The sequence below is a fragment of the Salvelinus namaycush genome, chromosome 21 (assembly GCF_016432855.1).
Source record: "Salvelinus namaycush isolate Seneca chromosome 21, SaNama_1.0, whole genome shotgun sequence".
In the NCBI taxonomy this organism is placed as follows: Eukaryota; Metazoa; Chordata; class Actinopteri; order Salmoniformes; family Salmonidae; genus Salvelinus; species Salvelinus namaycush.
In genome coordinates this window covers 10,884,494-10,911,054 of record NC_052327.1, presented here as the reverse complement: position 1 = coordinate 10,911,054, position 26,561 = coordinate 10,884,494, and the positions used below count along the sequence as shown (strand labels likewise).

At 41.5% G+C, this 26,561-nt stretch overlaps 1 protein-coding gene across 1 annotated transcript in view; it reads right to left on the bottom strand.

The window, feature by feature from the left end:
* The window catches only part of spg11 (SPG11 vesicle trafficking associated, spatacsin), an 81,471-nt gene that overhangs the window by 34,002 nt on the left and 20,908 nt on the right, over window positions 1-26,561 (bottom strand). Inside the window, exons 16-21 of the mRNA XM_039017181.1 lie at window positions 21,393-21,596; window positions 17,608-17,714; window positions 14,630-14,775; window positions 1,966-2,136; window positions 1,113-1,179; window positions 752-917 (exon numbers count right to left, since the gene is read on the bottom strand). Coding sequence (XP_038873109.1) covers window positions 752-917; window positions 1,113-1,179; window positions 1,966-2,136; window positions 14,630-14,775; window positions 17,608-17,714; window positions 21,393-21,596 — 861 coding nt within the window. The remainder of the gene's footprint in view (window positions 1-751; window positions 918-1,112; window positions 1,180-1,965; window positions 2,137-14,629; window positions 14,776-17,607; window positions 17,715-21,392; window positions 21,597-26,561) is intronic.

Here is a 26,561-nt window from a genome sequence, read left to right as displayed (position 1 = left end):
AGACCCATGGGGTGGCGCACAATTAGCCCAGCGTCGTCCGGGGTAGGGGAAGGTTTGGCCGGCAGGGATGTCCTTGTCCCATCGTGCACTAGCGACTCCTGTGGCGGGCCGGGCGCAGTACACGCTGACATGGTACCCAGGTGCACAGTGTTTCCTCCGACACATTGGTGCAACTGGCTTCCGGGTTAAATGGGCATTGTGTCAAGAAGCAGTGCGGCTTGGTTAGGTTGTGTTTCGGAGGATGCACGGCTCTCGACCTTCGCCTCTCCCGAGTCTGTACGAGAGTTGCAGCGATGAGACAAGACTGTAACTACCAATTGGATACCATAAAATTGGGGAGAAAAAGGGGTAAAAAAAGGTGTGTATATATATATAAAAAATGATGTGTGCCACCTAAGAGTAACAACGACAACAGAGGGGAAAATATAACAAGGATAAGTGCTTGCCCAAGCCTCTTATTTTTATGTTAAACAAGTTTCAAATAGTTTGGTTAGTGTCGTTAAGGCACTGAGGAGGAAGGCGTCTGACACTTCGAAATGTAGCCCGGCCTGCTTGTCCCTGATAAACCTCAAAGATCATTGTAGACATCTGAGTGATTCGTTATTTGTTTCCAGGCATAGTCATCATGTCCTGAGGTAAGATGTTTTTGGGGATGTACTCAGCTTTCTGCAAAACATATTGTCTTTGTAGTGTGCCGTCTATGTTACTCTGATGTCAGTTGAAATTTCCTAACAGAGTCCGATATACTCACTGTGACTTCAATTCGTTGGAGTTGGCTAGCTGTTGGACGAGAAACGTTCCGTAGGCGAACGATGGTCGTCCGTGACGCAGATAGTACAGGAAGTCGAGGTTCTCAATGAAGGCGTATTTACTGACGAGGTGAGGACTAGAGAAATGGGGCAGCTCCACTGAGGTCTCTATTGGGGGAATTAAACATGACATATCACACAATGTTTTCAAGACACAAATTATTACCAAGACAATCTACAGCCTTAGTTAAACCCTAGGGTACGTCATCCTATGCTAGGTGAGTTACAAGAGCATAAATTGATATTCAGAAGTGAGCTTAAAAAAAAAAGATATTTTCCATGTTCTTTTAGTGAAATACCTACCGGTGGAGCCTAGTGTATTGGCAGACTGCCACCCGAACAGTCGAGATGGATCCAATGGATGTAAAGACTAAAAGGAAAGACAAGTGAAATAAATTGTCTGCAAAAATACTTCCGCTGCATACAAAGTCTTTATTTACATTGCACTTAACACCACCGTGTACACAGTCCATAACAAGTGCCGTACAAATATTCCGTTTCGGACAAACAACATTTCCTTTAAATGCACATTGCTCAGCCTACTCCACAGGTTTCTCCACTTTAATTATGCCCTATTGAAACTGTGGGAGGATGGGCTGACATATCTCAACGTATTTTCCAGCAACATATTAGTGCACTGGTTTCATACCTCATGAGGATAAAAGTGGAGCCATGCATGTCCACCACTCATTAAAGTGATTGCTCCCTGCTGTCTGTAGCCTGAGGGGAAGCTAGCTGTCCGAGCGCTGGCTGTTTAACCTTTAAGCGGTGAAAAGGCAATTACCGTACCGCAGCAAAAAAGTGCAGGCCAGACTAGACATAAGCTACCTGATGCAGACACGTTGATGAGTTTCAAGGCTGACGTGTTGCTAATACACACTCAAAATCAAAGCTTACCTTCGAAGCTGTGATAGTGTGTAGTGTGCCATGCTGTGAATGCAGAGTTTGGGTGTAATGTGCTGTGAAGATGCTAGTGTGGTTCTCTATAATGCTATGATTAGAGCTTAGGGCCTTTGTTTGCTCAGTGATGAGTTGAATGCTACTGGTATACTCAGGATCAAACCCTATTATTCAGTTCCTTTATGCATGTGGTAAGTTACCGTATGATTTGTAACACAGCAAACATGATCTGGACGGTATGGATGTGGTAGAGTACCTGCATGAGGTGGTAGACGGAGATATCGGATGTGGTGGCGGTGGTCCCTCGTGGTCCGCTCACAGGGAAGAGCGCTGCCTTGAGCTTGGGGTAGGGGCTCAGGGCCATCTTCAGTAGCTGGGGGTCCACCCTAGACACAGAGCTCCCAGCCCTCTCCCCCTGACTCACCACCTAAACAACACACAGACAGGAAAACTCAAACTTCATATATACCAATCCTGGTGTTTGTGAGTGTGCTCGTTTCGTCCTTCGAAAATCCCTGTGGGCTGGGGTTGGGAGCTGAATTTGTATTTATTAAGGATCCCCATTACTCTTCCTGGGGTCCAGAAACATTAAGGCAGTTATATACAGTCGTGGCCAAAAGATTTGAGAATGACACAAATATTAATTTTCAAAGTCTGCTACCTCAGTTTGTATGATGGCAATTTGCATATACTCCAGAACGTTATAAAGAGTGATCAGATGAATTGCAATTAATTGCAAAGTCCCTCTTCGCCATGCAAATTAACTGAATTCCCCAAAAACATTTCCACTACATTTCAGCCCTGCCACAAAGGACCAGCTGACATCATGTCAGTGATTCTCTTGTTAGCACAGGTGTGAGTGTTGACGAGGACAAGGCTGGAGATCACTCTGTCATGCTGATTGAGTTCGAATAACAGACTGGAAGCTTCAAAAGGAGGGTGGTGCTTGGAATCATTGTTCTTCCTCCGTCAACCATGGTTACCTGCAAGGAAACACGTGCCGTCATCATTGCTTTGCACAAAAAGGGCTTCACAGGCAAGGATATTGTTGCCAGTAAGATTGCACCTAAATCAACCATTTATCGGATCATCAAGAACTTCAAGGAGAGCGTTTCAATTGTTGTGAAGAAGTCTTCAGGGTGCCCAAGAAAGTCCAGCAAGCGCCAGGACCGTCTCCTAAAGTTGATTCAGCTGCGGGATCGGGGCACCACCAGTACAGAGCTTGCTCAGGAATGGCAGCAGGCAGGTGTGAGTGCATCTGCACACACAGTGAGGCGAAGACTTTTCGAGGATGGCCTGGTGTCAAGAAGGGCAGCAAAGAATCCACTTCTCTCCAGGAAAAACATCAGGGACAGACTGATATTCTGCAAAAGGTACAGGGATTGGACTGCTGAGGACTGGGGTAAAGTCATTTTCTCTGATGAATCCCCTTTCCGATTGTTTGGGGCATCCGGAAAAAAGCTTGTCCGGAGAAGACAAGGTGAGCGCTACCATCAGTCCTGTGTCATGCCAACAGTAAAGCATCCTGAGACCATTCATGTGTGGGGTTGCTTCTCAGCCACGGGAGTGGGCTCACTCACAATTTTGCCTAAGAACACAGCCATGAACAAAGAATGGTACCAACACATCCTCTGAGAGCAACTTCCCCCAACCATCCAGGAACAGTTTGGTGACGAACAATGCCTTTTCCAGCATGATGGAGCACCTTGTCATAAAGCAAAAGTGATAACTAAGTGGCGAGGGGAACAAAACATCAATATTTTGGGTCCATGGCCAGGAAACTCCCCAGACCTTAATCCCATTGAGAACTTGTGGTCAATCCTCAAGAGGCGGGTGGACAAACAAAACCCCACAAATTCTAACAAACTCCAAGCATTGATTATGCAAGAATGTGCTGCCATCAGTCTGGATATGGCCCAGAAGTTAATTGACAGCATGCCAGGGCGGATTGCAGAGGTCTTGAAAAAGAAGGGTCAACAGTGCAAATATTGACTCTTTGCATCAACTTCATGTAATTGTCAATAAAGGCCTTTGACACTTATGAAATGCTTGTAATTATACTTCATTATTCCATAGTAACATCTGACAACAATAGCTAAAGACACTGAAGCAACAAACTTTGTGAAAATTAATATGTGTCATTCAAAACTTTTGGCCATGACTTGTACACAATAAAAAAATGACATTACATTTCATAACACATTAAGTGTACTCTACTACCGCGTACAGGTATCTCCAATACAAAATCAATGTGTATTTGTATGCGTGTGTCTGTGCCTGTGTGTCTCGGGGTGGGTGGGGTCAAGGAACATACGAACAACAGTAGGCGAATGATACACTGTTTTGTTTGCACATTAAATGTGCTATCTATGTGCCTGTCCGTTCTCAGGACAAACATACCATGAGGTTTACTTCCGTGTCGGTTTATCTTCCTCATAACACTGTACGTTTGTTTTGTTGTTTTATAAAGGAAGAGATAAACATTAGTAAAGTGGCCAACACATATAGGCATTACTCTCTTCCTTTTTCCACAGTTTTTGCTTCTTTAAAAAAAAATCTTATTAAATAGGTTTAGTATACATTTTCTTTGTAAATTAAACCCATTTAGATTTTCTTTCGGAGGGGAGGGGGAGCCAGGCAAACCCCAGCTACAGAGCATATGGGGTGGGAAATGCTGTTTTCATATTGTACATGGGGAGCTGTGGGTCAGGAAGTGCACGGATAGGGCTCTACCTGTACAGAGCACAAGCCCCTTTGCTTTTACAGTATCTAAAGTGCCCTTTTGGGTGGTGGCAGTGCTTCATTTGAGCCAGATCCTGTTCGGCACCTCAGTTTCGGATTGTTTCGTTCTGGAATCCATTTGCCAGGATCCGGTACCTCTCGTAACATAAAACGTTATTTTTACTGTTTGCAAAGTAAAAATTATAATAAAAACAAATCAGAGTTAATTCAAGTTGATCCTCTGTAGTTCTCCTGGCTGCCCCCTAAAAAACGTAATGTGAAAACAGTGCCTGATATTCTAAGACTTGAATAGTGTTGGGCTGGCCCGGGTTTATGTTTTGCACAACATTGTAGCCTATATAGACCAACGCATGGCCATTGCTGTGGTGAGAGAGAGAAGTGTGCCTGTATTTCTCACCGAACCAGAATGAGATTCACTTTCTATGATGTCTCTCCCTGCTCTGATAGAAATGAGCATGCAACTCTCATCTCTCCAGCGTTGCACTTAATCATTTATTTACTTACAGAATCGCAGCGTTAAGGGTGCTGGAGCTATCGCAGCACCACTGATAAATTGAAATACATTTGCCAAAGTTATGGAATTACTGCTGTCAACCAATACAGGCCTTTGGCGAGATTTCATATACAACAGCAGGAAAACACAGATCCTGCTGAAAAGAGAAGACTAATCTGTCTGTAGGCTACCAAGTTGTCAACTTTCAAATAGACCTTTTGAGAGAACAGCATTGTTTTACAAAGTAAAACAAGAGAGAGATAAGCTTTTGGCATGAGCGCATTGGCCATCGCCGATGAGTGAGCTGCGCAACATTGGGCGAGTCAGTGAAACTGGATAGCTTTTTTAGGACTATAAAATCCTCCTCATATTGTACAATATGTGTGTCTCCATAGGCTATTGATGGATTTAAGACGAGGCCGTTTTCATTGATCTCAGATTCACAATTTGTCAGTATCAAGGTATAACCTGTCATTTTGATCCTTTGTGCTAAAGTCTCCAGTCATCTAAAATGATGTAGAATTGTATGAAATGCTTTTATAAAAGTGACCCATGACCACTAAAAATTTTCCCCATGAGTGCAACTTCTGCAAGCACCTCTCTCTACTCTACTGGTCTATGCCAGTATGCAAAAGCAATGATAATGCAAGCAATGCTTTATTAGAAAAGTGAATTTTCTTTCATGTGTTCCCCCGGCACCTCCCAATTTACAAATTAAGCACTGGGTGGTGGTATAATTCCCCCCAAACATGTTTTCATGTTTTTTTTTTTTAAATTGTAATTGTTGTTTAGAACCCACTGCCCGCAAGTCATCATGAAGTTGTCAAGTTTGCAACTCCCTACCCCGTCTGTTGGTTGCGCCTATTGATCTGCCCTGTTCGGAGCTCATGCGGAAGCGCCTTTTCCGAAGTCTGAAAACCTGCTCCAGGACCTCAGACTGGGGAGAAGGCTCACCTTCCAACGGGACAACGACCCTAAGCACACAGCCAAAACAACGCAGGAGTGGCTTTGGGAAAAGTCTCAATGTCCTTGAGTGGCCCAGCCAGAGCCCGGACTTGAACCGGATCGAACATCTCTGGAAAGATATGAAAATAGCTGTGCAGTGACGCTCCCCATTCAACCTGACAGAGTTTGAGATGATCTGCAGAGAAGAATGGGAGAAACTCCCCAAATACAGGTGCGCCAAGCTTGTAGCGTCATACCCAAGAAGACTGTAATAGCTGCCAAAGGTGCTTCAAGAAAGTACTGAGTAAAGGGTCTGAATACTTATGTAAATGTGATATTTCAGTTTTTATGGCATATTATGGGGTATTGTGTGTAGACTGATGAGGAATGAAAACATTTTAATACATTTTAGAATAAGGCTGTAACGTAACAAAATGTGGAAAAAGTGAAGAGGTCTGAATGCTTTCCGAATGCACTGTATATTTAGTAGGCTATTGGCTACTGATGGATTCTGGGTTCTAACTCCTAAACTTGGGATAGGGTTAATTATCAGGTATCCTATTGAAATATTGGGCGCTTAGGTTTAGAGGGTCTACACCAGAAGTTAATGGTTATCTGTAGGAGGAAGGTATATCGTGTGTGCAATTAAGCTTGGAATGTACTGAGTGCAGGGAAAACGATCACGTGGCAGCATTGATAAGGGGAGAGAGCCATGGATTAGTGATGAAGGGGGTTGAGGTCAGGTCAGGTCACGTTAAGGGAAAAATAACCGTTTATTGCCCGTATCACTTATTTTCCTGCCTAGCAATGAAGATACAATGTTTAGCGAGGAAGAGACTCCACCCAAAGTGGGATACAAATACCACCACTAATGTAAACATGTTTTTGTCTGTTCAGCTGTTCGATCCTTTGTGAAGAATAAACTTGGTTTAAGCTTTTCATAGTGCCCGTCTAGTTCTTACTCTGATAATTAGAACCTAACACTTCTCAGCCTTTAACCAGCCACATAGGTTTAAACTTTATACGGCCTGCGTATGGTCTAAATGGACGAAAGCCTGAATTAATATAATAATTAACTGAATTATTGTAAACAAATACCTGCTTGCACTTTTGCAGGCTGTCCAACTACCAGGTTGTTGTCCTCCTTGTCCACAATGACAACAGAATGAATGAATGAATCCAATGAATTCCTCCAAATTGGGGATTTCACTAGCGCATTACCTGTTTCCACGATGGTGTAATCCACCATCATAACCTTTCTTTTTATTTCTCCTGTTATGTTGGCTATTTTCGCATGAGCTAGGTGGCGGGTAGTCTCGGCTATTTCTGCATTTTCGCTCACATAATAGAATCCGCAACACTATTCAACACAACAAGCTCCTGGGTTTGTAAAAAATATATTATTTTAATTTAAAAGGGAAATTTCACCTTTTTTCAACTTCATATTCATCCTCTCCAGCACCAATGGCGCGTTTCTATGTTTTGTAGTAAAAAAGATAGAGGAAGATAAGTGTTTCCAATGGCATCATTAACCAATTTGTAGACAATTAGTAGGCAATGCCTATTCATAATTGGTTAAAATCACATGATGCACACCGATGATGTCATTCGTCTGCCTCACCATTCACATAATAGAATTCGCAACACTATTCAACCCAACAAGCTCCTGGGTTTGTACATTTTTTAAATAATATTTAGATTTAAAATGCTTCCAAATGGCAATATACATTTTTAGAACTGCGAGCCGACACCTGGTTGAAATTATTTTTTATTCCACCTGCCAGCTGATTTGTTTGTGGGTCAACCGCAAGGAAACGCGAGTATCAGAACCGATGCAAGACTAATGTGTACTGCCTTTTTTCTACTTTGATATATTTTTGCTTTATACCTACGCTGAATCAGCATAGGGCCATTTACGACAAGGCGACCACAAACAGTATTAAGGGTAACAAAGAATGAGAAATGACATGTGTGTCATGGAATGTGAAGGGAATAGTTAACTTATTGAAGCATTACAAGGTATTAACTCATGGGAATAACTTGAAAGCAAAGATTCCTTCAAGAGATTCATCTCTGACCATCAGGCTACACCCGGTTAAACAGTTCATGGAAAGGGCAGGCTTTCTGCCCAGGTTACCAAAATAGGGCTCTTAATTTTGATTAAGAGTAATGTCTCCTCACATGTTATTTCCGATCCAGATGGCAGGCGTGTTATTGTTACGGGATAACTTAATAATAGGCCTGTAGTGCTGGCGAATGTCTATGCTATGAATAAGGATGACATCAACTTTATCAAATCATTATTTTCTCTATTACCAGATTTGAACTCCCGCTATCTGATTCTGGGTGGGGACTTTAATTGTTTTTTTGAATCCGGTACTCCACCGTTTAACAAATAAGAATATGCCATTATCCCACAGAGCTCAGGATATTATGTCTTCTTTGGAACAGTTTGGTGTCTTTGATTTGTGGCAGCAGTTAAATCCCACAGAAAAACAATACTATTTTTTTTCTCCAGTCCACCACTATTTTTCACATATTGACTACTCCGTTGTTGATGATAAAACTGCATCTAGTCATATCCGATCACGCTCCCCTAGTACTACCGTCAGTACTACCATGAAAAATAAGCCTCATAAAACATGGTGTTCTGTGCTGTCTCAGAGCAGGTACAGCTTTTCTTAGAAGTGAAAAAATCAGAAGACACTTCACCCAGCCATTTACGGGAAACATTGAAAGTGTATATTAGAGGGCAATCATTTATGTAGCCAACAGTAATAAAAAGCGATCCAAGGACTTCAAAATGGATATCAAAAGGGAGATCTTTCTGACAGACCAACAGTACGTTGAGCACCCCTCACCAGAGCTACAGAACAAGAAGCTTAAATAAAAAATGGACTTGATCTCTTATCAACAAATCCGGTTGAGATTATGCTTCTGAAGATCCGCCATTTGGTTAACAAGCAAACAAACAAACTTTAAGCCCGTCAACTGTGTCAAACTACTGCATCTCGATTAATTTCACAAATCTGCACTCAATCTGATTGTATATCAAGTGATCATTCAGGGATTAATAATGCATTTAATAATTTTTACTTTTTACCAATCTGAATCCAGTGGGAATGGTTCTGAAACAGATTTTTTTTCAAGATCTGCCAATGTTGACTTTGGACCCAACTGTAAAATCAGGATTAGATGCTCAACAGGCCATCACCTGTCTTCAAATGGTCTACTAAGATAACATATGGTGTTTGTTAAAGATGGTCATACCATGAATCATTTAGCTATTTGATTTTGAAGTTTAGGACCCATTTTTTTAAATAAAATATTGAATTTGACCATCACTACTATAGCCCATAGAAACGCATTGAATAACACATTAAATAATAAGGAATAAGGTTTTGAAGTGTCTCTCCTATATCTAGGCAATATAAGAAAGCTCAGGAACATATCTATATATTTTTGGACACATCTAACCCCTTTTTTTGTTGGCACACAACTAATTCCATACATGAAAACAAAAAACGGTACCGGGTTACCATCAGACCAGTCCCGTTACACTGATCGGGGTCGTAGAGCAAAACGGAGAACACCATCGTGTTCGTGAGACTCATCTTTCATATCAGTTTGTATATTAGTTTGTGCTCATATTTTGTAGGCCAAACCGTTCAGACGTTTTCAGGATGTCTCCTGGTCTGACAAACGGCGCTGTAGCTCTGCCACTTTCCACCGCATGCGGAAGGCCGACATAGGCGGATGAGGTGGATTGAGACACAGCCCATATATATATAAAAAATATTTCTCTAGTTTAAACAGACAGATTTTGATGGGGATTTTTGTATTATGTTAATTTGAGGCATGTGAGTGTCAATCGACTCTTAAGGATGAATCATATTGTAATAGAAGGACCCCTCTATTACGCAATACCTTTTTATAGAGACTCAAACGTAAGGGTGGCCTTGCATTGCTGAATTATTAATATTGGGCTGGAAAGATCACGTCATACTGGCTACTCTCTCACCGCCAGCAGCAGTATATAACTAGGCTAAACAATGAGATTGTCACATACATACTGTCACATACACACAGAGTAGATTACTGTATGATTACTGAGATATTACATTTACCTACAGAAATACATGCTGAGATGCTGATATTAACATAGGGTAAATGCATGCTGATATTTACTCCTGCAGTTACGATAGATACCGTAATAAGCAATTATTTTTTTCCACTTTAGAGAGATTCAGAGAGGGATGCAATCTTTGGAGAGTGCTGCAAACCAGATTAGTAGAGCATACACAGACATACTGTAGATCCAGACGTAGCAGAGTTGCTGAGGGAGGATGACGATGCTGTCATAGACATTTATCTATCGTTTGATGGCACTTGGCATAAGAGAGGATTCACTTCCAACTACGGGAATAGGTGTGTGCATAGACATTGCAACAGGTCCAGTGATAGACTATGAAGTGTTGTCTTCATACTGCCATGCATGTGTGATGAAAAGGAAAATAGGGTTTACTGAGGAGGAGTTCAGGGAATGGAAGGAGTCACATGCAGATGACTGTGCCCAAAACTTCTCAGGGTCTAGAAAAGTAATAGAGCAGGAAGCAGCAAAACGCATGTGGGCCAGACCAGTCAGTCGCCATCGCATTAGTTACACAGAAATGCTCTAAGATGGTGACAGTACTTCATAAAGTTGTCACATTAGATCCCTACCCAGGAATTGAGATACAGTGCCCTGGAAAAGTATTCATCCTCCTTGGCGTTTTTCCTATTTTGTTGCATTACAACCTGTAATTTAAATGTATTTTTATTTGGATTTCAAGTAATGGACATACACAAAATAGTTCAAATTGGTGAAGTGAAATGAAAAAAAATTACTTGTTTAAATTTTATTTTATTTTTTAAATTAAAAACGGAAAGGTTGTGAGGGTATTTGTATTCACCCCCTTTGCTATGAAGCCCCTAAATAAGATCTGGTGCAACCAACTACCTTCAGAAGTCACATAATTGGTTAAATAAAGTCCACCTGTGTGCAATCTAAGTGTCACATGATCTGTCACATGATCTCAGTATATAAAAACCTGTTCTGAATGGCCCCAGAGTCTGCAACACCACTAAGCAAGGGGCACCACCAAGCAAGCGGCACCATGAAGACCAAGGAGCTCTCCAAACAGGTCTGGGACAAAGTTGTGGAGAAGTACAGATCAGGGTAGGGTTATAAAAAACATCTGAATCTTTGAACATCCCACGGAGCACCATTAAATCCATTATTAAAAAATTTAAAGAATATGGCAACACAACAAACCTACTAAAACTCACGGACCAGGCACGGAGGGCATTAATCAGAGAGGCAACAAAGAGACCAAAGATAACCCTGAAGGAGTCGTCCACAGCGGAGTTTGGAGTATCTGTTCATAGGACCACTTTAAGCCGTACACTCCACAGAGCTGGGCTTTATGGAAGAGTGGCCAGACAAAAGACATTGCTTAAAGAAAAAAATAAGCAAACACATTTGGTGTTTGCCAAAAGGCATGTGGAAGACTGCCCAACCATATGGAAGAAGGTACTCTGGTCAAATGAGAGTAGAATTTAGCTTTTTGGCCATCAAGGAAAATGCTATGTCTGGCGCAAACCCAACACCTCTCATCACCCCGGGGGACAACATCCCCACAGTGAAGCATGGTGGTGGCAGCATCATGCTGTGGGGGTGTTTTTCCATCGACAGGGACTGGGAAACTGGTCAGAATTGAAGGAATGGTGGATGGCGCTAAATACAGGGAAATTCTTGAGGGAAATCGGTTTCAGTCTTCAAGAGATTTGAGTCTGGGACGAAGGTTCACCTTCCAGCAGGACAATGACCCTAAGCATACTGCTAAATCAACACTCGAGTGGTTTAAGGGGAAACATTTAAATGTCTTGGAATGGCCTAGTCAAAGCCCAGACCTCAATCCAATTGAGAGTCTGTGGTATGACTTAAAGATTGCTGTACACCGCCGGAACCCATCCAACTTGAAGGAGCTGGAGCAGCTTTGCCTTGAAGAATGGGCAGAAATCCCAGTGGCTAGATGTGCCAAGCTTGTAGAGACATACCCCAAAAGACTTGCAGCTGTAATTGCTGCAAAAGGTGGCTCTACAAAGTATTGACTTTGGGGGGTGAATGCTCAAGTTTTCAGTTTTTTTGTCTCATTTCTTGTTTGTTTCACAAAAAAAAATATTTAGCATCTTCAAAGCGGTAGGCATGTTGTGTAAATCAAATGATACAACCCCCCCCAAAATGTATTTTAATTCCAGTTTGTAAGGCAACAAAACAGGAAAAATGCCAAGGGGGGTGAATACTTTCGCAAGCCACTGTCTCTATGTAAACTTAGTGCAGAAATACACCTAGGGGGCAGGGGTGTAGGGAAACTTACTTCACTAAAATGTAAGAGTCTACAAAACTATTACAGGAGTGCAATTCTTGACATCAAGGGTGATGTAGAGAGCATGAAGACTACCATCTGGGCTGGTCTTCTCCATTCCATGTCAACAGACGAAACCCCTAATCACGACAGATGCTCGTCATCTTGGTGCTGGTACCAGCGAGCCCTAGAAAATGGTTAGCATCCACCCAGTCACAAAAACCATCCAGGCCAGGCATTTTTTAATCGAGAGGTTGCACGGAAAATGGTGCCTGTATACCATAGGATGTCAAATGACAACCTCCTCAAAAGAATGCAACATGGAGGAACCCAGAATGCATAAACTCCGTAATATGGTCGAGATGCCCCCTTGTGGGCAAAAGCCGCATTGATGCAGCAGCCAGTATGGCAGTAACCACATTCAACAAGGGTACCACTATTATATCAAAGGTGATGGACAGATTGTGGCTTGACAGCACTTTGGTGACACTGGATGCGATCAGGGAGGATGATGAGATGCATATTGTGAGAGCTGATGTTGCTTCAACAGTGTGTGTCAAGCGTAGCGCAGGTCCTATGGCAGTCAAAAAAGTCAACAGGCTCCAGCAACAACTTAAAGAGGGCCTTACATATGAGGCAGGCATAGCTAATTAATCATTGAACCTGCAAATTTCACCAGCCTTTTAAATGACAAATTGAGCAAGGTGCTATGCGCATTTGCCCAACACTATGCATATTTACCAAACAAACCAGTATTTAAAACACATTCTCTATTACTTAAAACTAGTGTATTAGATGTGCTAGTGTATTTGTAAAAAGTGTATTAACTGTCAATTTAGAAATAACATAAGAGATGAATTCATGTTACAAAAACAGACATATATATGGAAAATACATGTTAATTGGATTTACCTATCTTTATCTGCCATTTTCTCAAAATGAGCGGTTTACCATGCGCTAAGTAATTTTTTCTCAGCCTTCAAAGGAGGTACATTTACATTACTCCACACACTGGTTCTTAGGACTTATAGCCAGACCTGTCCAGAGGATTTCTTTTAGATCTTGTGTAATTTTGATTTTAAGTGACATTTTATCTGTAAATCTATGCAAAATGTGCATCTGTCATACGTGTGAATAGTGTTTTTTGTAAATAAATCCATGAAATAACAATATGTATTTTGATAAACTATTCTTGGTAAGTCTGACCACTGGGTGTGTTATCACAATAAAACAAAACAAAAATCACTCTGACTTGAATCAATGTGTTGAAAAATTGATTTTCGTGACATGCAAATGTAGAAAATAGTTCTGCAATGTAGAAAATCCAATAACAAGACGTGGGGATGAATATTTAATATTTAATTTTTACTTATTTTGAAACAAATAGGAAATGATTTAACAAAAGTGCAAGGGTGTCAATATATTTGGCAACAACTGTATAAGGATAATTTAGTTACTATATAATAACAGCCTGCAGTACCCCGGTAGGCCTTCTACTTGAGTTATTCAATGAAAGGGGGCAGCACTAAGCTAGCCTGAAACATCACTACCTGGAGTACCTCAAATTGTGCATGTTATGTCTCCATGAGACGCCATCTTAAAAGCTGCAATATGTAACTTTAAGGCTGACCTGACCAAATTCACATAGAAATGGGAATTATAGATCTGTCATTCGCATTAAAAGCAAGTCTAATAAGCACTACATCTGTTCTATGTGTACCATTTCTATGCTTCCCATGCTTATGTTTTTGTTTTTACTTTCGGTTTTGTACACTAGCTTCAAACAGCTAAAAATACAATATATTTGGTTATTGAAAAGATATAGCACAGCGATTTAGAAGATACAATGATTCTCTACTTTTGCCACAAACTGAAATTAGGCAAACTATTAGAATTTTTGCAACCAGTAAATGGCGGAGTGATTTCTGCATATTGCACCTTTAACCGACTTAATTTGATTTCAATGCACTGTTGAGTCTTCACATAGGAATGAATGGTGTCACCTTACACACGTCATATCTAGTCATTGGGCATACCCAATAAAAACATGAGCATTGAAAGTTGGTTGTTTTGTTGTGATAATTTTACTATACTGTATGAGTCAATAGATTAGGTGTGTCTTGCACTGATGGAGCTGTTCACCTTTTGGCCAATAGCCTGGTGGAACCAGCCTGATCACCGCATTCCAAAAATGTCCACTGTGGGAAATAAAACGAACTTATGCATGAAATCCCTGAAGGCAGAATTATAAGGTGAGATACCCTCGTGCAGTTATCACATAGCATCACGCAGTTACCATATATAAGGCTTTTGAGGAGAGAAAAGGTCCAGACCTGGTCGATGCCACCCGGGGCAAACATGATGGTAGCGAGGGCCAGAAGACTGTGTCCTTCCAGGAGCATGCTGCTAACCATGGCCTGGCTGCCTGGGATGAGGACCTGGGCACTGGTCAGACTGGCCTGGAACACGCGTTCTGGATCTATACAGGACAGAGACACACCATTATTTAATGGTTATTAATGACTCGTCAAACTACATGTCAAAAACAAATACGACTGCATGACATCAGCAGCCTGGTGTTCCAAATAGCACACCTGCTCTATACCAATAAACCCATCAGTTAAAAAAAATATTTACGATATGCTAATCTAGCAAGCCAGGAAACTGAAAGCAACTTTCCAACAGTGTTTGAGTTCGTTGTTAGCTTGCTAGACAGTTCAAATGATGACCCGAACATATCTGACAATGTTTAGACTGTAGACAACTTTTATTTCAACAGAAATGTAGAACTTCTTGATGCTGTCAAAATCAGGTTATCCTAACAATGGTCCCAACGACAGGTTCAAAGTCTAAAATATTTCATGCCTATGCAACAAGGAAAATGACAGTCGCATCGACAGTCTACAGACAGCCGGCATGAGTATAAATTCAATGTAGTTTTGGCCAATGACAATTGTCGCATTCTAATGGTCTAGAGACATTTCGTAAGACGGACTATAAATCAACCTTAACCAACAATAAAACATGACATACCACTACTAGGTTAAAAATAAACAGACTAAAGAACTCACGGAACCTCTTGACACTAGGGGGGCGCCATTTCGACTTTGTAAAAATTCGTTCCCAAATTAAACTGCCTCGTACTCAATTCTTGCTCGTACAATATGCATATTATTATTACTATTGGATAGAAAACACTCTCTAGTTTCTAAAACCGTTTGAATTATTTCTCTGAGTGAAACAGAACTCATTCTGCAGCACATTTCCTGTCAGGGAGTGAGATTTCAGAAATCGAGGTCCCTGTTCTGAGGTCAGTTTATAAGTCCCCATGTAAGCCATCGGGCTACATGCACTGCATACGCCTTCCTCTAGGTGTCAGTAAGCGGGGAGAATTTGAATGGAGTGGATTGCGCAATCTGGGGCCCTATATAAGACCGTGGAACGGAAGTACCGTTCTTTTCAACGGGGCGCCTGGCGCAGCAGGGACATCACAGTGGCCTCCTGCAAAGCTTTCGTTTTAGCAGTTCTATATCTCCGGTCATGTTTTTATTCGTTATAGTTGTTAAAGACATCATAAGGTAGTTAATTTAAACCGACTTATAGCAGTTTATATCAGTTTATTGCAATTTTCCTGGATTTCTTTGTGATGCGCTTTCACGAGTTGGACACCTCTCCAGTGGGTGGCTATCGTTAGCTGCTATTTCCACATGAGAAGAGGACATCTTTCAACCAAAAGACGATTGTTCTGGAGAAAGGACACCTTGCCCAAGATTCTGATGGAAGCTCGGCAAATAGTAAGCAATCTTTATGTTGTTAATTCGTATTTATGTTGACAAATTTTCGGTGCGGTCTCGCTTTAGCGCACGCTGTATGCTGAAGTAACGTTAATTTTAAAAATGTAACACAGCGATTGCATTAAGAACTAATTTGTCTTTCATTTGCTGTCCAACTTGTATTTTTTAGTCAAGTTTATGAATAGTTTTCGATTAGAATAGGTGCCTCTCCAAGATGGCGCTGGACAGATTGCTTGAAGTTTTGGCCACTAATCACATTGTATAACCACGATTTGTGCCGCTAAATATGCACATTTTCGAACAAACTCTATATGCATTGTGTAATATGATGTTATAGGACTGTCATCTGAAGAATTCTGAGAAGGTTAGTGAAAAAATTAATATATTTTGGTGGTTTATACGTTATCGCTATTTTTGGCTTGAATCAATGCTGTTGTGATGTTTGCTATTGTGGTAAGCTAATATAACGCTATATTGTGTTTTCGCTGTAAAACACTTAGAAAATCTGAAATATTGGCTGGATTCACAAGATCTGTGTCTTTCATTTGCTGTACGCTGTGTATTTTTAAGAAATGTTTTATGATGAGTAATTAGGTAATACACGATGGTCTCTGTAGTTATTCTAGTCGCTTTGGTGAGAGTTGTGATGGTGGCTGCAATGGTAAACTATGATTTATACCTGAAATATGCACATTTTTCTAACAAAACATATGCTATACAATAAATATGTTATCAGACTGTCATCTGATGAAGTTGTTTCTTGGTTAGTGGCTATTTATATCTTTATTTGGTCGAATTTGTGATAGCTACTGATGCAGTAAAAAAATGGTGGAGTAAGAAAAGTGGTGTCTTTTGCTAACGTGGTTAGCTAATAGATTTACATATTGTGTCTTCCCTGTAAAACATTTTAAAAATCAGAAATGATGGCTGGATTCACAAGATGTGTATCTTTCATTTGGTGTCTTGGACTTGTGATTTCATGAACATTTTATTATATGATATCCCTGTGGCTTTAGGCTAGGCTATGCTAGTCAGCTTTTTTGATGGGGGGGATCCCGGATCCGGGTTTGTGAGGCGTTAGAGGTCAAGCTCAAACCAAGTTTATTCACCCACTGGGTCCTACATCTGCATAAGACATAGAACATATTCACACAAACACTGACATTTAACCCTTTCTCCTATGCTGAGCCGCTCCTTACACATCTGGACAGCCAATACACCTCTATTGCTATCCAGAAGATTAGTGATATATATATATATATATTCTTCCTCACTTCATCTAACCTGACCTCTGCCCAAATTCCTCACTCCTCCCCAACTCATGGCTGTCATGGTGACTGGTACTAGACTGTCTCTTCTCCTCCCATAGGATCCCTGATGGCTAACAATAACATATCCTGACATAATGTAAACGTTATACATTACCCTCTCTCCCTCAGTGAAATGAATAAGTATATATCATGATTTCAAAGGTTAAGAAATCAGAACCCATCACCACATAACTAAAACTGCCATACCTGAGAGGTCTCTGGTAATCTCTTGCATTTTCACCAGCATTTCAAACCACGGGTGACTTTCATATAGACCATTATCAGCTAGAGCAGGGCAATTCCTGGGTGTCAACCTGATACAAAGAAAGAAAACAAAGATGGAGCACGAGCTATAAAAACATACAGTATATTTCACAAATGCAGTGTCATCTGAGCCACAAACAGCTTCCATTGGAGATTGTTTGTTTGACAATTGAAAATACTTTCAAAACCAAGATCAGTAAGCTCCTAATACAAGTAATACAATACATTAGGTGAATCTCAAACCAAACACAAGTCAATCTCAACGGTTAGTTGACGAGTGATCGAGGGCTCCACTGTGTCTTTCAGCAGCCTCTCGACCAAGTAGGCAGCCTGTGCCAACTCGGCTCCCGAGGCAGCAAGTTCTAACCACGAATCTTAGCGTGTTACCTAGCAACAACAAAGCCACTACTAAAGAAAAATATATTTGTTTTATTGTCACATACACCAGAGCAAATAGTTTTTTCAGGGTGAGCCAAAGTAGTACGGTACCCCTGGAGCAAATTAGGGTGAAGTGCTTTGCTCAAGGGCACAATAACAAATACAGATTTTTCACCTTGTTGGCTTGGGAATTTGAACCAGAGACCTTTTGGTTACTGGCCCAATGCTCAAACCGCTGGGCTACCTGCCGCCCTCCAAATAGTCTGAATGAATCATCGAGAAATCTGTAATTATTTAAACGTTTTTGCATCATGAGGATGCTCGATACCACGCTGTCTCGCGAAAACAATGATGTGACAATAGATTGTTAACGTAGCTAGAACGAGCTGTGGCTCAAAGCTGCCTCAAACATTTTCAGTCATTCACGCTTGCCATACAGAGTTGAAATATCTAGCCAATACAATTTTAATTTAATAACAATGCTTGTGAACTTCAGAGCTGTAACAATTTTACAATTTGGCATCTAAAGGTATAAACGCATACTAGTAGTAGTCATCGCTCCTGCTTGACAGTCTACACATTCTGGGTGATGCAAAGTCATCATCTTACTGGCGAGCTCACTGGCTATTTCTGATCACTGTACTCAAAACTTGTCACACGTTGCACATCTCATACTACAAGAGCATTGTGCCGACAACGACGGGATCGGTAGCCCTCAGATTGTGTCTCTGACCTGCTCTTATTAAACAAGCGTTGATGACGGCCGAGCGTTGAGTAGGCAACGACATGGGGATTTTGTCTCCGATCTCAAAAAACATGTCTGGGACAGCTAAATTGGTGCCAAAATTGTGCAGTGCACGCCCGGCTTTAGTCGCACAAGTTTACATCTAGCTAAGGAGTTTTGGGCTTGAAGGTGCAGTATTTCTTAAAGGTATTGTAGCACCTATTTCTCAATGCCACATGTTGAATGAAAAACTCCGGGATAGTTTTTCAGCGGGATACATTTGTGAGAATGAGGCGGGCGAATTGAGCATCTACCCACATTTCATCTTACCCTCCAAAAGCAGTGTATGCAGCTGGCTATACACTCGTATCCCCCATGTACCGGTTTGTACTGAAAACATTCTCTCCTTAACACGATTTAATAGCATGGCGGTGAAGAAAAAAAAAACGGGGAAAATATGCATACTTTCCCTATTTTCCACCACCATGCTAGAATGGCTAATGCTAATTCCTGATGTTGTACCCTACGAGTGTATAGCCAGCTGCATACACTGCCTTTGTACAGTAAGATGAAACGACTCAATTTCGCCATCTGCCTGTCTTTGGGCTAGTAGGCTAGAGGTAGGGATTAGGGATGCAGGCAGTGTGATGATGAAGTAGTCCTACAGCAAGAAGTATTTTTTTTCTTTCCCAACTAAGTAATCATTAATGATTTGCATTATCTCAATTATCTTTCAGTCACTGCTACAATGCACATAAACTCAGCAAAAAAAGAAAACATCCCTTTTTCAGGACCCTGTCATTCAAAGATAATTCATAAAAATCCAAATAACTTCACAGATCTTCATTGTAAAGGGTTTAAACACATGCGTGTTCAATGAACCATACACAATTAATGCACCTGTGGAACGGTCGTTAAGACACTAACAGCTTACAGACGGTTGGCAATTAAAAACTTAGGACACTAAAGAGGCCTTTCTATTGACGGTCGGATTTGCGTTTATATTTGAAGGAATGAGCGTTACACTAAGGCCTGTACTCTGGAGTGGTATCTATTTGGAGGTGTAGGGTACGTCATGGTCTGGGGCGGTGTGTCACAGCATCACCGGACTGAGCTTGTTGTCATTACAGGCAATCTCAGCGCTGTGCGTTACAGGGAAGACATCCTCCTCCCTCATGTGGTACCCTTCCTGCAGGCTCATCCTGACATGACCCTCCAGCATGACAATGCCACCAGCCATACTGCTTGTTCTGTGCGTGATTTCCTGCAAGACAGGAATGTCAGTGTTCTGCCATGGCCAGCGAAGCGCCCGGATCTCAATCCCCGTTGAGCACGTCTGGGACCTGTTGGATCGGAGGGTGAGGGATAGGGCCATTCCCCCCCAGAAATGTCCAGGAACTTGCAGGTACCTTGGTGGAAGAGTGGGGTAACATCTCACAGCAAGAACTGGCAAATCTGGTGCAGTCCATGAGGAAGAGATGCACTGCAGTACTTAATGCAGCTGGTGGCCACAACAGATACTGACTGTTACTTTTGATTTTGACTCCCCCCTTTGTTCAGGAACATATTATTCCATTTCTGTGGAACTTGTTCAGTTTATGTCTCAGTTGTTGAATCTTATGTTCAAACAAATATTTACACCTGCTAAGTTTGCTGAAAATAAACGAAGTTGACAGTGAGAGGACGTTTCTTTTTTTTGCTGAGTTTATGTTATAACCTACAATTGTTGTCTTTGAAGCCAAAAACAGGACATGTATATTTTTGGGAAATGCTGTAAATAGCAAGTTGTTCAGTTGTGTTTATTTTCATACCAATACATGAAACCAAAATTGCACTAACTTACTGGGCGAATGAATGAAAATATCAATTACAGCTATTACAAACTATATTTAAATATCAATAAAATAGCTTTTGGTTTCAAATGGTCACCAAATAGGTCTCCCCCACCTCCCAATTCAACTAACCCCTGGCTATCAGATAACAACAATGCCGACATCATATTCAAAGCAATCGGCACACTGCCTAAACAGCTGACCGGCAAAACAAACTGGCACACTCTCTGCTTTCTAAAAGTGAGAGAAAAGGAGCCCAGGCCGAGCAATGTTCCCCATGGTCCTAGCCAGCCAAGAAATACTCTAAACAGTCGCTGCATGTTAAATTGAGAATTGGAATGATTTTAGTTTCGACAAAAAATGGCCTACTTTAAATTGTTGGTCTTGAGCTAGGGTATGGGGACTGCCATACTAAACTGACGCCCGCACCTGTGCCGCAGCAAGGCAAATTGGTGCTGTGACGTTGTCGCGGCAATGGTAAAACGTCATCTAGCGACAAATTAAGGAGCCAATAGTGATTCTCACTGAAAAATTGTTGTCAGCACCGACTGCGCAAATACTGCATTTACAATGACCTCCTATCCAGACCAGCGTGTCACAGCTCTCCTTCGCTGTGAGTCGAGTGACTCGGGTCAGCCAGGCTATCATAGCAATTCTCACTGAAACATTTTTGGAAACACTGAACACATCAGCAAGTGGCCACTCGAGAGAAAGTGCTCAGGGGCCAAGTGTTCGGTTTGAGATTCAGTCATAGCCTCCTCCTAGCGAATAGTATTGGTTGTCCCTTTCCTCACCTGTTGTGCTCCAGGTAGGTGTAGAGCAGGTAGCGAAGGCCGTTGTCCAGGCAGTGGTGGATGAAGCGTGTGTGTAAGTCGTGTCCTTGAGGGGAGCGGTACTGGGGCATGGGTGGGCTGGCCTGCATCACCCCACCTGCCTGGCCCAGCCTCCACAACAGCTGCTCAAAATCAGCCACCTCGGCCTGGATGAACACTCCTCTCCTGCAAAGAGAGTGGTGGGTGATGGAGGTTAGCAGCTAACATAGCTTTCATACATATCTAGTGTAATATACCGTATATGACTATTCATAACATGTATTCAGCAGTGTAGGGTGCAATACCAGTTTGGCCACAAGAGGCCGAAACTTGCCTACATTTTTGCTGTGAGGTTGCTTCTCTGCTTCTACTACAGTGGCCTCGCAAGTAAGCCTACTAAACCAGAACGAAGCAGCTCAACATAATACATTTTTTACCTTTATTTTTGAGGTCTTGGCTACAGTTTTTCTCCTACTAAACATTCAGTGCCTTAAGAAAGTATTCATACCCGTTGACTTATTGTACATTTTGTTGTTACAGCCTGAATTCAAAATTGATTACATTTAGTTTTTTTCTAACCCATCTACACACATTACCCCATAATGACAAAGTGAAAACATGTTTATAGATTTTTTTGCAATTTTATTTAAAAATTAGATAAAGAAATCTAATTTACATAAAGTAGTCACACCCCTGCGACAATACATGTTAGAATGACATTGGGAGCGATTACAGCTGTGAGTCTTTCTGGGTTAAGTCTCTAAAGCCTTGTTCACATTGGCAGTTTGAAGTGACTCAAATCTAAGGTTTGCATAACTGATTCAAATCTGTTCTTTTTCCTGCAGTCTGAACAACCAAAAAGCACATGGAATCTGATATTTTAATCCTCATTTCAGATCACTTTCGCAGATGGTTTGAAGGCAAATCTGATTCCTGGCCATGCGACTTGTATCTGAACAGTCAAATCTGATTTATTTGCCCTGAAGTGTTTTTTTAGACGGTTTCTTGGCATATGTTGTTGGTTGCTAGGTACTCTATTGACAGTATGACAATAACATGTGGTAGCGAATTAGCTTCTTAATTGTTTAGAAACAAATGAGTGAATGTGCCAGAAAGCTAAACAGCCACCTAGCTAGCTAGTTGACTGCTGTGGCTAGCCAAAAAGGACTTTAAAAAGTGTTCTTACATTATGATTTTAACATTCAAAACAACTGGCAAACGTTCATGGCAGGCATTGATGCCACCTAAGCTTGCTACATAACTTCTAAGTGATAGGAACCACGAGCACCACCACCAATTAACCTACATCCCTGCGCACACACCTGTTGTCACTATGACAACTAAGGTAGCCATGTCAGCAAATGACTGCTGTCTGAACATACACAAATCCGATTTGGTCACTTGTAACTTGCTGTTTGGACAGGCAGTATTCCAAAACGGATTTGAAAAACTAAACTGATTTGAGCATCAAGGCCTGCAATGTGAACAAGGTTTGAGAGCTTGGCACACCTGTATTGTACAATATTTGCACATTATAACTCTGTCAAGTTGGTTGTTGATCAGTGCTAGACAGCAATTCTCAAGGTTTGCCAAAGATTTCCAAGACGATTTAAGAGAAAACTATAACTAGAACACTCAGGAACATTCAATGTCATCTTGGAAAACAACTCCAGTGTACAGTCAAGGCCAAAAGTTTTGAGAATGACACAAATATTAATTTCCACAAGGTTTGCTGCTTCAGTGTCTTTAGATATTTTTGTCAGATGTTACTATGGAATACTGAAGTAGAATTACAAGCATTTCATAAGTGTCAAAGGCTTTTATTTACAATTACATGAAGTTGATGCAAAGACTCAATATTTGCAGTGTTGACCCTTCTTTTTCAAGACCTCTACAATCCGCCCTGGCATGCTCTCAATTAACTTCTGGGTCACATCCTGACTGATGGCAGCCCATTCTTGCATAATCAATGCTTGGAGTTTGTCAGAATTTGTGTTATTTTTTGTCCACCCGCCTCTTGAGGATTGACCACAAGTTCTCAATGGGATTAAGGTCTGGGGAGTTTCCTGGCCATGGAACCAAAATATCGATGTTTTGTTCCCCGAGCCACTTAGTTATCACTTTTGCTTTATGGCAAAGTGCTCCATCATGCTGGAAAAGGCATTGTTCATCACCAAACTGTTCCTGGATGGTTGGGTGAAGTTGCTCTCGGAGGATGTGTTGGTACCATTCTTTATTCATGGCTGTGTTCTTAGGCAAAATTGTGAGAGAGCCCACTCCTGTGGCTGAGAAGCAACCACACACATGAATGGTCTCAGGATGCTTTACTGTTGGCATGACACAGGACTGATGGTAGCGATCACCTTGTCTTCTCCGGACAAGCTTTTTTCCGGATGCCCCAAACAATCGGAAAGGGGAATCATCAGAGAAAATGACTTTACCCCAGTCCTCAGCAGTCCAATCCCTGTACCTTTTGCAGAATATCAGTCTGTCCCTGATGTTTTTCCTGGAGAGAAGTGGCTTCATTGCTGCCCTTCTTGACACCAGGCCATCCTCCAAAAGTCTTCGCCTCACTGTGTGTGCAGATGCACTCACACCTGCCTGCTGCCATTCCTGAGCAAGCTCTGTACTGGTGGTGCCCAGATCCCGCAGCTGAATCAACTTTAGGAGACGGTCCTGGAGCTTGCTGGACTTTCTTGGGCGCCCTGAAGCCTTCTTCACAACAATTGAACCGCTCTCTTTGAAGGTCTTGATGATCCGATAAATGGTTGATTTAGGTGCAATCTTACTGGCAGCAATATCCTTGCCTGTGAAGCCCTTTTTGTGCAATGATGACGGCACGTGTTTCCTTGCAGGTAACCATGGTTGACAGAGGAAGAACAATGATTCCAAGCACCACCCTCCTTTTGAAGCTTCCAGTCTGTTATTTTAACTCAATCAGCATGACAGAGTGATCTCCAGCCTTGTCCTCGTCAACACTCACACCTGTGTTAACGAGAGAATCACTGACATGATGTCAACTGGTCCTTTTGTGGCAGGGCGGAAATGCAGTGGAAATGTTTTTGGGGGATTCAGTTCATTTGCATGGCAAAGAGGGACTTTGCAATTAATTGCAATTCATCTGATCACTCATAACATTCTGGAGTATATGCAAATTGCCATCATACAAACTGAGGCAGCAGACTTTGTGAAAATTAATATTTGTGTCATTCTCAAAACTTTTGGCCACGACTGTATATTTGGCCCTCTGTTTTAGGTTATTTTCCTGCTGAAAGGTGAATTTGTCTGCCAGTGTCTGTTGGAAAGCAGACTGAACCAGGTTTTCCTCTAGGGTTTACATTTTTTTTTAAACAACCCAGTCCTTGCCGATCACAAGCATACCCATAACATGATGCAGCAACCACCATCCTTGAAAATATGAATAGTAGTACTCAGTGATGTGTTGTGTTTGCCCCAAACATAACACTTTCTATTCAAGACATGAAGTTCATTTCTTTGCCAATTATTTTGCAGTTTTACTTTAGTGCCTTGTTGCAAACAGGATGCATGTTTTTGATCATTTTTAACTCTGCACAGGCTTCCTTCTTTTCACTCTACCATTTATGTCAGTATTGTGGAGTAACTACAATGTTGTTGCTCCATCCTCAGTTTTCTCCTATCACACTCATTAAACTCTGTAAATGTTTTAAAGTCACCATTGGCCTCATGGTGAAATCCCTGAGCTGTTTCCTTCCTCTCCTCTCTGCTGTTTACTTCCTCTCTGGCTGTATTTATACACCATCCAAAGTGTCATCAATAACGTCACAATGCTCAAAGGCATATTTAATGTCTGTCCTGGCTTTTGGGCCTGAGTAACAGGGAGTTTATTTTGGGCACATCAGTCAGGCGGAAATTCAGAAAAAAGGACCCTAGCCCTAACAAGTTAACGTCACAATGCTCAAAGGGATATTTAATGTCTGCTTTTTTCACATTCCGATCTACCAATAGGTGCCCTTCTTTGCGAGGCATTAGAAAACCTCCCTGGTCTTTGTGGTTGAATCTATGTTTGAATCACTGCTCGACCGACTGAGTAACCTTACAGATAGAATTGCCAACACACTCTAGGAGTTACATTATGTAGCTAATTGATTGGGAACATGTGTAATTGCAATAAGACTTTAAACCAGACATGGTTTTTCTGTCAAAAAAAGCTAGCCACAGATTTTGTTCACTTAAAATGTTAGGTCTTGTTGGTTAGCTAGCTAAAGGTATACAAAACAGTCAACATATAATATTAATTCCAGACAGCTACCCAGCTAACGTCCTGAGGGAAAATGGTCAGGGACCAACAGGGAACGTTGTAAGGTGTTGGGTAAACATATGCTGGAGTGGCAGCACACTTGACCAAAACCAGGCACAGTCATCAAGTTACTTTATGTTCATTGTCAAAATTCCTGAAAGATGTTTGGCTGTTCGAATCCACATGCACTTCTTTTCATACTTGGAAAGCAGGTATTCAACATTCCAGTTCTGGAACATTGCTCTTGAATTTGAAAGACTAGTGATGATTTTTGTCTGTACACACATAACTAGAGATTTTGGTCTTTATGTTGGAACATTCGAGGCATTGGTTCTTTGCACTGGACAGAACAAACTATGCAAGGTGGATTCCTATCCACATTTGAGACTTGAAAGCTCTACCATCTAACATTAGCAAGATTCTCAGACTTCCTGGTCCTGCCAAAAACACAAAACGGGTTCTAATGCATGCCACTTGACCAAGCCCATGTGAAAACCATTAGCTGGTAAAAGGAACAGGGGAAACCCACTAAAAGGAACAGAGAACCTCACTGCCTTCAGGAGATGGATGGTAGCAGGACATACTACTGGTTGATTTTGAATCACAGCTTTTGAATGTAGTGTCCCCTTTTAACACAAAACCTTCAACACGAGCAAAGTTCATCACACCAGACATCAAATGGCCACTGTGTTCTTGGGGACCTCCAATGCTGCAGAAATGTTTTGGTACTGTTCCCCAGATCTGTGACTCTACACATTCCTGTCTCGGAGCTCTAGGGACAATTCCTTCGACCTCATGGCTTGGTTTTTGCTCTGACGTGCACTGTCAACTGTGGGACCTTATTTAGCCTTTCCAAATCATGTCCAATCGAT